At 39.1% G+C, this 14,919-nt stretch overlaps 1 protein-coding gene across 1 annotated transcript in view; it reads right to left on the bottom strand.

The window, feature by feature from the left end:
- NIPBL (NIPBL cohesin loading factor) overlaps nucleotides 1-14,919 on the bottom strand; it is a 1,354,860-nt gene that overhangs the window by 159,922 nt on the left and 1,180,019 nt on the right. Inside the window, 2 exon segments of the mRNA XM_033932779.1 lie at nucleotides 2,370-2,478; nucleotides 5,872-5,925. Coding sequence (XP_033788670.1) covers nucleotides 2,370-2,478; nucleotides 5,872-5,925 — 163 coding nt within the window.

Raw genomic sequence — 14,919 nt, forward strand, 5'->3', positions numbered from 1 at the left:
TGCGCTAACAGCCCCGAAGCCCATAGAGATTTAAAGGGCTTCAGGGCTGTTGCTGCGCGGCTTTGTAAAAGAGGCCGTATGTTATTTTACTGGAAGGACATGGGGAGGAGAAAGGGATTGTGCGCCAGTATTTGATGCGATAATTTGAAAAATATTTTTTAAATTACTTCTTTTTGGTAGCTCTGAAATACAGAGACCTATGATTGAGTATCGGATTGAAATGGGAATACAGAGTAACACTATCTCCCTTTTTCATAAAACTAAAACACTCATTCCCTTATTACATCTTATGAGAGAGAGGTGTTAGACTAAAGTGGGCTCATTATGCTGTATAGTCCCAAAGAAATAGCATGGCAGCAGATGGAAGTGGTTACAGGAGAGATGGGTGAATTTGGAATGGGATAAGAGGTTTAGTCTGGTTTTCCTTTTGGATCATCTGCTAAGCCCTGGCTTTCCATTCTCACTATCAGCATAGTCCTGCTACAGGCTAGCTTTTGGGGTCTATGACCTTTTTGGCAGTGCAGGGCACTATAAATGAGAGGGTACTGCTATAGTGGTATGCCACCCCATATCCTTCCACATAATGTGGGTTAGGAAAACAGGGGAGTGGGGGCATAATGATGCTGGTGAGAGCACAGAGGAAAAACAGGGTGTTTGGTAAAAGGAGAGAGTAAGAGGCATGTTGTGGTGGAGTCACCACTGACAAAGGGTGGGGTATTGTGCCAAAGTTGTTACCACCAAATGAGGTGCCAGTTTCCATTTTTGCAGAAGGCAGCAGAACCAATGCTAACTCAGTTCCCCAAACCAAGTACTTACTCTGTAACCACTAGAGCAAGTAGGCTGGCACACAATGAGTTGATATGAATGCACACCTTTAGGTTCATTGATTTTTTTAATTTATTGTTAACCGAGTCGAGCTTCCTTTGGTTGAAGACCTGGCATATAAGATTAAGTTTTAGTTTAGTTTAGTTTCCTTTCCAGCATGTGATCTTTGGGATTTTCAAGACCACCACATGCAAATATGGACTGTGGAGCAACTGATCACTGAACTTCCAATGTTTGTGCATTCAGGTGATGGAGCAGCTTAAAAGGCCTTTCTGGATATGGAACTGGTATTGTTTTTCAGTCTGTGAGTTCTAGAGATGAATGGAGTCTGGGACCCTGGGGAGGGGTGGAGTAGGAATATGATCCTTGCCAGGAAAGGTGGGGATACAAATTTTGAAATGTACAATGAATCTGTTTAGAAAGAATGAGGAATGGATGTACCTAGTTTGTAGCAGAGGGGCACTGACCATCAGGAAGTACTTCTTCACTGAAAGGGTGGTTGATCGTTGGAATGGCCTTCCACGTCAGGTAGTTGAGGCCAGCAACGTGCTTGACTTCAAGAAATGATGGGATAAACATGTGGGTTCACTTCAGGGAATTGCTTAGGGGAGTGTTCTTTTAAGGGGAGGGTTCTTTTGAGTGGGAAGATGTGTTGGGCCGACGGCCCTTTTCTGCCGTCATATTCTATGTTTCTAAGGTAGAGTGGGAGGGAACACAATATGGAAAGAATTAATAGGGGGCAAGGCAGGTCAAGTCAGGAGGAAGTAAAGAGCAAAGAAGTATAGAATGGGGGTTTGGAGTAGGTACAGGGGTGTGTGTATGATATTAAGTATCCTACATCAAAACAAAAGGTAAACTGCATTGAAGTAAGGGAAAAACAGAATAAGATGATGAGAGCAGGAAGAAGATATTAAAGCAGGGAGGAACTGAAAAAGAAGTAGAGATGATCTAAGAGAAAAGAAAGTATATTTTACATTATATTAGGGATTTCTATTATGCCATTACCTTACGGTTCAAGGCGGATTACAAATGGATTGTCCGGAGATTAGAAGTATTTAGGGAGTAGTTTGTACATTTCTTAGAGTCGCTAAGGATTACATCTGAGTTGTCATCATATTGGAAGTACATATGTAGCAGTTGCACAGGTTTGTTAAGGAAGAGGGATTATTGAGGACTGGCTGGGAGGGGGAGAATATGGGTTGTATAGGTAGACCAGGGTGGACTTGAAGGCATAGCATGAGTGTGGTATAGATGGCCTGGGAATAGGATGGTAAACTGTGGTGATGAATTGAGGTTGCGGAGGAAGAGAGAGACTGGTGGGACTAGCAATGCTACCTCTAGCATTTCTTTTACCCACAAGTCCTCACTGTGCTTTTTTCATTTAATGACAGCTTGCCCTGTTGTGTTCACAACCCATTAAGCTTTAATTTCCTCTTCATAGACTTGGTAATTTGTGGTGAGTCGAACATCCCCAATCATTTTGACTCCTTTGTTATCTTGAAAACAGATGTATCAAGCAAAGTGAAATAAAACTGGTTGATTACCTGCTAAAGACTCCTCATATTTAAGAATGTGCTCTACCAGATTGTCAACTAGTTGAGTACAGGCTTTTTTCACAGGCTTATAAGATGCATCTTCTTCTGATTTTAACAACTATGAAAAAGAAGTAAAAGCAAATTATGACTGAGTTATTATTTAACCCTTATTTATACAAATACTCAAAAGCCTAATACCCTCATGTGAGAAAACTGCACTCAAAATCAGCATCAGGTTTTAATACCGTTTGTATTTACTTTTGTACTAATTTTTTTTATTTTAGCTTTGATTATGAATAAGAACAAGTGAAGTAAAGCTTCAAGTTAAACTTTAAGTAAAGCAAAAAAATTGTGCTAAACTGGGAATCATGCGTGGCATTTTAGAAAGGATGTTCAGATTGGAAATTAGATGTCCAAGTAGGGATGTCTAAAGTTTCAGCTTAATGGTTAGTGCAGTAGACTGAGCTCTTAGGGAACTGGGTTCAACTCCCAGTGCAGATCCTGTGATCCTAGACAAATCACTTTACCTTCTGTTACCCCAGGTACAAACCTAGATTCTGAGCCCACTAGGGACAGAGGAAGTACCTACATATATTGTGTACAGTGCTGCATGCTATAGAAAAGGTAAGTACTAGTAGTAGTGAAGTTGCGTTCATATTTTAGAACAGGATCTGCCAAAGAAGAGCCTGATATGAAAAACATGGAGAAATCGACTCTTATGTGCTGGCTACATGCAGCATGGACATCCATTTTAGAAAGATATACAGTGGAACCTTGGTTCACAAGCATTTGTTCCAGAAGCAAGCTCGTAAACCAAATTACTCGTATATCAAAGCGAGTTTCCCCATAGGAAGGAAAACTCGCTTGATTCGTTCCCACCCATCCCCACTCTTCGAGGCCAGCGGCACTGCTCCACCCCCCTCACCCCGAGAACTGGCATCGCTCCCTCCCCCTCGCCAGCCCGAACAGAAGCCTTACCCCATCTGGCACTGGTACACAGCCCCAGGATGTGCCGGTGAACGAAGATCCTTCCTGTTGCCTGGGCCTTGAGCATCTACGCGTGCTCAAGGCCTTCTGGCTCTTGCTCTCTCTGAGATCTCTTAGAATCTTGGAGAGAGCGAGAGCCGGAAGGCCTTGAGCATGCGCAGATGCTCAAGGCTCAGGCAACAGGAAGGATCTTCGTTCACCGGCACGTCCTGTGGGCTGCATGCTGGTACTAGATGGGGTAAGGCTTCTTTTTGGGCGGGCATGGGGTACCTGTTCATGCGGGGGTGGGGGGCATTCGCGAGCGGGGGGAGGGGAGCGATGCCAGTTCTCGGGGGTGGGGGGATTCTCGCAAATCAAGTAAATGCTCGGTTTGAGAGTCACAATTTGCGAGAATGTTTTGCTCATCTTGCAAAACACTCACAAACAGCGTTACTCGTAAACCGAGGTTTGACTGTATATCTAAAATTTTAATGGGACAAAAAAAGTACATGGATGTCTAAGGTGGGAGCACATGAATGCCCATGTTATAAAACAGTAACATATATGTTCATGTACAGGAACATAAGTCACACAGCCTAGTATCCATTGCCAGTTCCACTCTCAGGAGTGAACTCTGCTAATCCCTACAGTGGAGCGCTGCTCATTCAGAGCACTTTTCTGATACCTACATATGCTGGATAACAGGTCTAAATTTTAGATATAAACAACCAGAGGCCAGAGTAAGTTTTAAAATCTATGTGATAGTATTCCTAATTATTCATAGTCAGGCTCCGATATTTATGATTGATCTAATTACTATCACAAATAGAAACTATGAGTTTCCTTCAAAATATTTCCTTACCCAATTATCCTGGCTTATCAAAGGTTAAATATAAACATATTCACTCAATTTCCATTTCTCTTCAAACTACTAAGATTTGGAATATGTTACCTCAAAGAATCAGAATTATTCCTCTTTATGGCCAGTTTTGTAAATCTTTAATATACTTTTTATTTAAGAAATATGTGGTATCAGATATATGGTTGGTCTAGGGTGGAGGTGATTTAGTAGTCTAGACAAAGTTATCAAGATATTTATTTTATATTTTCCTTTAATCTGCTCAGTGGCTTGATTAATAAAGATGATGGTTTTAATTGTGTACTGGTCACATTAATGTATGAAGTACTCCGATTTTTACAATTGTTCATTAGAATATTATGACGAGTATTCCATTTTTTTCTTTCTTGTTTATTTAGTAGATGCTATGATGTATTAGAGATAACTATTTCAGATTATATCTAGGGCTATTATGCTGTACTGATCATTTTTACCTTTTTGTAAACCGCTTGGATCTAATGTAATGCAATGTAATCCATTCTTCTCCTAAAATGGGGAATAGGTGCTTATTTCTTGGGCTCCCCTTAAATATGGGTATTCTTCAGTTTGGGATATACATACCTTGGTTTTGTAAAAATTGGGGTTTAGATGTCCATGCAATATAGATATCTAAATGCTAGTTTTTAGATTTCCAAAACATGAACAATGCTTCTGAAATATGCACCAGTGTACACAAAGTTCACTTTACTTTCGTTTTAAGTTTGGTGCAAAAATGCACCAATGGACTTTCATTTCAAGTTTGGCGCTAAAACAGAAGTAAACTAAAGCTTTAATTTAAGCTCAATTTAACTATGTAAGTTCTCTGCTCCTTGGCACCCCTGGTCTAGGCACAACCACACACTTAATTAGAAAGCCCCCCCCCCAAAAAAAAAAACCAAAAAACCAAACCAAACTTCTGACATCCTTTTGATGAAATAATAATTCTTATTTGGTGCCAGAAGAGCACTGGATATCTTCTCACTGCCACCATCTAGGAAACTGGCAACAGTCTGGCTGAAGTTAATGCCATCAGCTGATGTACTTTTGCCCAAGATGGGGGCAGTAAAAAGGAGGAAGTCATCTGATGCTTCCTGAGAAATGATGGGTAAGTATTATGAGTGAGGTCAGAAGTTTGAGGGAATGCTCTGGTCAAGGACTTCCCTGTGTCAGGGGTTTTGGCCTCCAACTTTGAGATCCAGTGCTATTTCTTTTTTTTTGTTTTTTTTAATTCTCACTGACTGCCACTGAAGTTAATGGGAACTTCAAAAGTTATTTCATCTGTGAATGTGAAATAAAATTTCTGTAGTAAACCTGAAAGCAAAATATAAAGCTAATGTTTAGCATCAAAAGTTATGCCATATGCAGCTCATAACTATGCATTTCCATGTTAATTGTACTAAGACTGGAACACTGGTTAATTTTTGTTTTAATGCTGATTTCTGTAAATTGTCATCAGAGCACAAGCAAAATCAGCACTAAAATATGCAGCTGAAATTACTGTAGTTAAGTATATCAATGCTTAAGAATGATAAATTATTTAACATCAGAGAAACCTAAGGTAACACCAAATTACTCCTAGAAAAGAGGCCATGGTCATTATTCTGAAACCTTATAATAATGCTTTTTTCTTAATATAATAAAAATGTACTTTCACAAATCATTACTTACATTTTGAAGAAGTTGTTCAAACCAATCATATCCAGTATCTTTACAAGCGGCAACCTGTGAAAATCAGTATTTACATTAGATATGTCAAAGAAAGAATGTCTGCCTAATTTAGTTTAAAAAAGGCACTGAAAGTACAGTACAGCAAAGCTGTTTACCTGTAAACAGGTACTGTCCAAAGAAAGGATATATAGCCTCAGAAATGGGTAACATTATCAGATGGAAACCAAGACAGAGAGAATGTAAACAAAGTTCTAAGTATTTTTTTATAACAGTACACTACAAATCAATGTCATTGTATGGGGTCAACTCAGTTCTCTATACTGTATAGCTACTATTAAGGGAAGTCAACTCCTAGGAGAGAGGGATAAGTTTTGTGATATTTGGACTGTTTCTCTGAGGGCAAAAAGCATACTGTATATATAGGAAGAAGTCTGCAAGGATAAATACCATTAATACTTTCAAATAGTTCAAGTTTCGCTGCTTTGACTAACCAGAATTCAATTGCAAATTTCTTCTCTGTACAAAAAAACCACCCTCCTGAAAATTTGACATCAGGTAGAGAAAAAGTTGCTCTAACCAATGCTTTTTGAACATAAGTGATTGCTGGTGTCAAAACTGAAATATAAGGCTTCAAAGATGGGTAAAATTTGTTAATATTTTTGCTGCTCTGTTTGACTTGCAATATCTTTGCAAATAAATGAAAGCAGGCCTTTAAATTTTCATAGATGAATAGTAATCAATAGTTGAGCAGTTATACCAAGCAAGAAGTCACCTCTTAAATTTATTACAAATCTATGGCACCCCAAAAATGAAGCCAAAAATTAGTAAATTGAGTTTTTGACCAACTTTGGCATTGAGGCATCAAAAGAGCGCTTAACCTAGACTCTAAAAGTTTATTAAGTAAAAAAGTTGCACCAATAGATTAAATTTCAGGCTGATGTTAGCAATACTCTGTGTACAGGAGGCCCTTGAAGTTTCCCACTTGTTATGTATGGCACGTACAAAATTTTTAAGGCCTCTACTTAGGCACATCTTACTACATGAATTTCAGGTTTTAGGTGTTGAAACTTTGCATGGCTTAGTGCCATAAGTTAGGGTACCTACATGCCAAGTTTCATTAAAATTGAAGATGGTAAGGTGGGGACCACTTGTACAGTTGACATGGACTGACCCAGCTCCAGGATTCTGAGCTCTTGCTTTGCATTAGTTGTGGAGAAAATTGTCATTTTTCTAGGGAGTATCTAGGGTTTAAAGGCCATTGATACTCATCTGATGAAACCCCATTCTTTTAACTCTTAACTTTTTGATGCCCCTTACCCTGGAGCCAGTAATTTTGTGATTCTGATGGCATTTGATGGGTACTCCACCAAAGCTTGGTAGACCTCTCTGCCTGGGTATTGTTGAAAACACCAGTAGGAACAACACTGTTTCAAAGTGAGTGTTCCCTTGGCTTTCATACCCTGCTATTCTAGGATGTAACTGCCTGGACTGTGGTATTGAAGACCAGCTTTGTGTCAGATCAGCCAGTTCTGAGGAGGATTCATTCCTAGAAATATTCCCTTTAAAAGAACTGGACTTGTATATAAAACAACCCAAGCTTTGATGGCAATAAGTCAGAAAAGGCTTAATATGCCAGTCATTGAGGGGCTAGAGGGGATACATTGGGAAGGATGGTGATATACAAATACACCAAGAAGACTTAGGTGGTCTCTAGAGAGGGATGAGGAGGATAACCTGGGGAATTTTGCATGTTAAAGCAAGTCAAGAATGGGTTGAAATGAGAAACTGGCACCAGTCCATAGCAAGGAAACCCTGACCCTGTCTTTGCTTTATTTTACAGTTGGACAGGACCTAGTATATATTGTAGCTAAGGGGAATTTAGAGAAGTAAATACCACTAACAAGTTCTTCACCTGGCTCATAACCACTTCCTAGGAGGTTATTTCTGTAGGGAGTAAAGGCCAAGGCAGAGATGCTTACATCCTGGCTGTGCGGATGGTGTCATTGGGAGTGTTTTGGCTTCCTAGACCATGGAGCTGCAGGCCTTAAGCCATCTCGCAGCTGACTCGAGCATTGTCTCAGGGGTGGCCACATGCATTTTCTCCATACCCCTCAGCCCCAGAAGCATCGTAATTACCTGGTGATGACACAGCTGCGCTGTATACTGATCTGGGGCGAGACAAGACCTTGAGCATTTGTGCATGCTCAGAGCCTACCAGTGCCCAGTCTTCCAATTTCCTAAGGTCTGCCTGCAATTTTTCACAATCCACATGTGTTTTAACAATTTTGAACAGTGGAGTGCTACAGGGATCTGTACTGGGACCGGTGCTATTTAACTTATTTATAAATGATCTGGAAATTGGAATGATGCGTGAGGTGATTAAATTTGCAGATGACACTAAACTGTTCAAAATTGTTAAATCCTGATGAACTTGTTATTCTAATGGATTTTGCTGAAAATTATTCCTTTGTTGTTCAGGGTTTCCATTGGGAAAATAGCCAAGCCAACCTGCACCCTTTTGTTGTCTATTTCCACCTAAACAGTGAAATTCAATGCATGAGTGTTTGTATCATTAGTGGCATGTAGCTTAAGGCATGATACAGTCTGGGAAGTACATATTTTTTTTGAAAAGTTGATTCTTCACTTAAAAACCTTACTTTCTGCCATATGTACATAAGATGGCTCTGCTGCACAATACAAAAACTTTAAAAACTTTGTTAATCTCTATCATCACTATTCTGACTTTGGTATTCATGCTGAGTGGAATTTCTTTGGCACAAGCCATGGTAAGTCACCCTGCAATGGAATTGGTAGAACTGCTAAAAGGTTTGCAGCACACGCAAGCTTACAATGGCCAAAAGAAAACCAAATTCTTTCATCAAGTGACCTGTTTTAAGTTTTGTGACCAAAATTTGACAAAAATCAAGTTTTTGTTTGTTTCAAAAGAAGAAATTGAGTCTGCTAGACTCAATCAAAAAAGAAGATCTGGGACAGTCTCTACAATTGTTGGAACTCATGAAAATCATCAGTTTATCCCTGATGTGATACATAAGATATGTGTGAGTCGAGTATCAAATGATTGTTCATCATTCATTGCAACTATTGGTTTACTGGATGACTCTCCAGTTAATGCTTCTCTAAAGATAGAAAATCTTCAACCAGGATAATACATAGCATGTGTTTATGATAACAAATGGTGGGTTGGAAACATTTGTGAGACATCAATTGAAGAGCATGATACACTCATAAATTTTGTGCATCCTCATGGACCAATTCACTCATTTCATTTCATTGGCCTCCTAGGAAGGACACTTGTTGGATTTCTGAAGACCACATTTTTGCAATTCTGCCTGCACCAAGCACAGTAACTGGTTGACAATCCACATTTACAGAATTAACAATTCAACTAATTGAAGATAAATTTTATAAAGTGTGACAATGGCTTGGGAACCATAAAAGCACCCACTTAAGGCTTGGGAACCTTGGCTAAGAAATCCACCTACCCGTGGTTGGACTTGCCTGGCTATCGGACGTGACCTCTTGGTGATGGTCAGTTTGAATAACCTGGCAGTGATTAAATCACCAAGGAAGAACTCAAGTTTTGACAATATTTTAATAACTATTAAATACATACGTAGTATGCATAACACAATTCCTTTACTACTAACCAAGATTCTTAGTACCTGACAATTCTTTGCCCTGTGCCACAATTAAGTTTTAAAACAAACAATGAACAGCAAATTATGTGTGATGTAAAGTTCTTTCATAGTTCAACTTGAATATTTGAAGAACCCTCCAATGACAAATACAATTAATACTTTTAAATAGTTAGTTACGCTGCTGAGACTATCTGAATTCAATTGCAAATTTCTTCCCTATACAAAAAAACACCCTCCTGAAAATTTGATATTTGGTAAAGAAAAAGTTGCTCTATCCCAGGGGTGTCAAATGTCGGTCCTTGAGGGCTGCAATCCAGTCGGGTTTTCAGGATTTCCTCAATGAATATGCATGAGATCTATTAGCATACAATGAAAGCAGTACATGCAAATAGATCTCATGCATATTCAATGGGGAAATCCTGAGAACCCGACTGGATTGCAGCCTTCAAGGACCAACATTTGACACCCCCCTGCTCTATCCAAAGCTTTTTGAACCAAAGTGATTGCTGGTGTCAAAACTGAAATACAAGGCTTCAAAAATGGGTAAAATTTGTTATTAATATTTTTGCTTCTCTGTTTGACTTGCAAATAAACGAAAGCAGGCCTTGAAATTTTCACAGATGGATAACAATCAGTAGTTGAGCAGATGTACCAAGTGAGAAGAAACCATTTAAATTTGTTACAAATCTATGGCACCTCAAAGATGAAGCCAAAAATTAGTGAATTGAGTTTTTGGCCAACGCCGACACTGAGGCATTAGAAGAGCACTTAGCCTACACTTTTGAAAATCTAAAAGCTTATTAAGTATAAAAAGTTGTACATGTAGATTAAATTTCAGGCTGATGTTAGCAATATGTTATCCCTAAATCCCTTCAAATCAAATGGAATGATCTTCTCGGGCAATAATAATAAAACTCTTGTCTCCCCCATCTCTCTCAAATGCAAAAAAATTTGACCACTTTACCCCACTCCTAATAAAATCCCACTGGCTCCCAATTACTGAGGAGTAGTGGCTCGTGGCCAGCAGGGGGTGATGGTTATGGGACGGTAATGGAATGGATGTCAGAACATGATAAGTGCAGTAGTTTTGTGGAGTTTTTCTACAAAAGCGCCTGTTTTTCGTATAATTCTGGGTAATTCTAGTTAGATACAAACATGTGTTAGTTAGGGCCACGCCCAAATAGAAGCATACAAAAACGGGTGAATAAAAATCGGAATAATATGTAACTAAAGCCAGAAAAACACACTAAAGATTAATATAAGGGAAAGAATGGTGTTTTCTTGTGTACTTTGCTGTTGTGCCAGATCATAAAAGAAACCAGTGGAATCCATTTTGTGGTCAGTTTATCCAGGTCTTTGTTCTCAGCATCGTGGTGTTAATTAATACCACATGTGCTTGCTTTAGACTGGTAAAGAAAGATAACGTGTCCCAAACTGAATTAAATATAGTTTTGAATGAATGAATGAATATATGGAGGCTTGGCCAAGCAAGTATGAATGAAACAAATGTGTTGAACAAAAGCATAGGGTTTGAAAAAACATATTTATATATCTTTGTAACCTAGAGAAATCCTGAGGCAACATCTGGGAGTAATTAGGTCAGAGACTCCTGCTCTTTGTGTGTGAGACTGTCAGCTTAGGAGGAGAGGGGGGACCTGCCCCCCTCCTCCTCCAGACTAAGGTTTCTGTGTAGTGTGAACCTGTCAATTTGGGAAGAGGTTGAGGACTTCTCAGCACCCTGTTGGTAATTGTGGATTCTCTTGAATATGTTATAGTGTTGTGGTGTTAATTCAGAAATCAAAAGTCATTTTCTAAAACTGTCTAACTCTGAAACATGGAGGGATTTTTTTTTCCTTTGTCCAACTTTTAAGACCACCTCTTTGGTGAAATGTTATTGGTTGTCAAACTTGATGATGTCACTGAGCCAAAAGTTATATAATAGAATGACCGGAGATATGAAGACTAGTTCGTTATGAGAAGGCCAGCATTTGGCCACTATAACGATCTCCCATTAGCGCAACTGTTAAGCAATTATGCTTGATTCTTTTGATCTCATAATAGAAAAATAGAAACAATAATTCAATAAATCTCAATTATAATTTTGAAAACCTTGCGCTGGTGTCATTTTGCATGTGTTATTATTTTCAAACCTAAACCAAACCTAAGGCGTCGATGTCCCTTGCTCATTACACACAGAATTACATATAAAATCCTACTGCTCATCTTCAAGACTAAGCTAACACATACTCCCAGATTTATAGATAGACTTCTCATTCCACACTGTCCAACTAGAACACTTCGATCTGGTAACCAACACCTTCTAATTATTCCTTCCCTATGACACATATTTTACAATTCCACCAGAAAGAAGATTTCCTCCATTATAGCACCTACACTGTGGAATTCCTTATCCTCACATTTCTGAGAAGAAATACCTATGGACAAATTTGAAGTTAACCTTCCTTTTTAAGGACGCATATGACAAGTAATCTGAAGACTTTAGGAAGAAGGAAGCGCATATCCCCCTCCTTCTCTATTGACCTTTACGGTCTCTTTCTCCTATTACAAATTGTACTCCCCCCATCCCCTTGTTTCATTAAGAACATAAAAATTATGTCACTTAAGTCTGTTGTTGTCTAATTGTGTTCCCCCTAGATTTTTATCTGTTATGACCCTGTACACCGCTTAGAAAATTATTTAAGCAGTATATAAAATTTTAAATAAAACTTGGAAACTTGGATACTCTGGCACCTCTTACTACATGAATTTCATGTTTTCAAGGTTGAAATTTTTCATGACGTAGTTTTTCAAGGCAGAACATCTATGTGCCAAGTTGCATTGAAATTGGAGATGGTAAAGTGGTGATCATTCTGAAAATTTGTACAGTTGATATGGAATAACCCAGCTGGAAGTCATATATTTTCCAAGGTTAGCTTGTGGGTTGTTGCTTTCTGCTTGAAGGATTCAGGGTACTGAACTGATTTCTTCACTTGTAGCCTTGGGTTCTCTGGTACTGACTGAGTTTGGCTGTCAGCAGATTACCCAGATAAGTGGTTCAAAATGCCTCTGGCCCTCCCAAATGCAGGTGGACCAAAGCTTGCAAGGAAGCTAACATATGGTAGTTTGAATAGATTGAGCTACATATGTTAGGGAGGTCTGTTCCACCTGCCTCTTTATGGCTTACTACTAAATCCACTGGTTCTGCAACTTATTGTGCAGTTCCTGCTATCCTTTTGTCAAGGGCTAGTAAAGCACAGTTGCTTACCTTTAACAGGTGTTATTCAGGGACAGCAGGCAGGTAAGTCTCACAGATGGGTGATGTGATCCATGGAGCCTAGTATGGACAGTGCAAAAGTGTACTGTCACTAGCTTCCTAGAAGTTTCAAGACTGCCCTTACCATGCTTGCGTAAATGCCTTCCCGCCTAAAGTCGGTTCGCGGGACCATCAATTCAGTAAACAAGCAAAGAATCCAACTAGGGGAGATGGGAGGGTTGTGAGAATATCTGCCTGCTGTCCCTGGATAACACCTTTTACAGGTAAGTAGCTGTGCTTTATTCCAGGACAAGCAGGCAGCATATTCTTACAGATGGGACTCCCTAGCTATTATGAATGGGATGGAGGGAAGTTGGAGACTAAATAAGAGAATAATTGGTTTTTGTTGTTTTTGAACTGTCTGGCTGAATCGACTATCCCATCTGGAATTGGTCTCCAGACAGAAATGGGATATGAAAATATGAAGTTTCAGAATGTCCACAAAGGAGGAGAAATGGATTAACTACTAAGGCTACTACCACTGTTATTTTAAGCTTTGGAGCACTAATATCCAGTGGCAGCCCAACCTGAGCATGGCAGCATGTTATGCAGTCCACTGACTATGAAGAGATGGAAGTTCTTGATCACCGAAGGTCCTAGTCTGTTGGTATTAAAGGACAATAACAGATGAGTTGTAGTTTGGAAAAGCATCGTGCAATGTAGGCGGTAAGCCAAGATAGGTTTATAGTCTAATAGGTGAAGTACAGTTGTCCCAGGGAGACGATGTGGTCTGGAGAAGAAATTCGTTACTTCCATAGAGTGGCTGAGATTAAAATTGGAGATAATCTCTAATAGGAAGATGAGATGAGTAAGAAGAATAACTCTATCTTGAGGAAATGTTGAGTAAAGTGGATCATGTATTAGAGATCAGAATTCACTGGATCTGTGCACACAAGGGATTCAGTGGGAGATGACTACTAGCTAAGTAATGTGCTGTAGAAATTAAGTCAGAAGCGCTTCAGAGATTTCAACATGTGAAGATTACCTGTGGATCTGAAACAACTGGAGGAGGTTGGGCTAGTGTCTTTGATATCACGAGGCCCTTCAGGAAGGAAGAAAGCAATGGACATTAATCCATATGGTTGGTGCCTTAAGGTACTTATATGGCACTTAAGACTTGAAATATAGTGCTGAAAGGTGCTTGTAGGGCACTGATAGAGGTGAGATAAGCACATAATGAAAAGCTGTTGATTATCATCTCCTCAAATTCTGAATTTTTTTTTTTTTTTAGAAAGACAAAAAAAAGGTAATGCAGCACTGACAATATTGGATATGTCGAATCCAGTCCTAGGTGATACCAGAGGGTAAAATGTGAGCACATGATATGGTAGAATTATCATGTGGAGAATTAATCAAAAAGTTGTGGTGGTGAACACTGGATTAGAGAGAGGGAAGTTATCATGCAAGGGGAGCCAGGAATGAGGATGTAAAGTGCCTATACTGTGTATTGGTAGGCAGAAGGGATCTTGCACTCTGAGTTCAGACAATTAAAAGGTTTGAAGAGGAATGAGTTTCCTTACATTGAACTGAAAAAGTAAAGTTAATAAGGGTTGCCTTGATTACTGTGGAGCCATGAGAGTCATGGTGGTTTAATCCTGCTGAAATGTGAACAAGGAGTTCCATATTACAGGGACACAAGGAAACACTTGTAGGAACTGAGTTGTCCAGACTGGAAGAAATTATGTGGAATCTAAACGATGAGCAGAGTGCAAACTACAAGTGACCTCCGTGTGCTGTTCTACTAGGGGTTGAACTGGAAAATTGTTAAGTGCCTTGTTTTTATTCTTAAATATCTCAACTGACTGGAAATAGGTTATGCTATCTGAAATATTTTTACTCTAGAATTGATCATTGATTTTAATATTTAAATTATTAGGATTTAAAACTGCTATTTCTCTGGTCTTGAGCACAAACCTTACTATTTATTTAATTTTGAGATTTAAAATTGTTGGCTGTGTTTCTCTAGACTTGAGCACAGACTTTATTATTTATTTAATTATTGGGAGTTAAGCTTAAATGACTTTGTCTATAGTGTGGTGTAACTCCTCTGTCTTCTAACCTAACCCCCCCCCCACC

Source organism: Geotrypetes seraphini, chromosome 1 (assembly GCF_902459505.1).
Source record: "Geotrypetes seraphini chromosome 1, aGeoSer1.1, whole genome shotgun sequence".
Taxonomy (NCBI): Eukaryota; Metazoa; Chordata; class Amphibia; order Gymnophiona; family Dermophiidae; genus Geotrypetes; species Geotrypetes seraphini.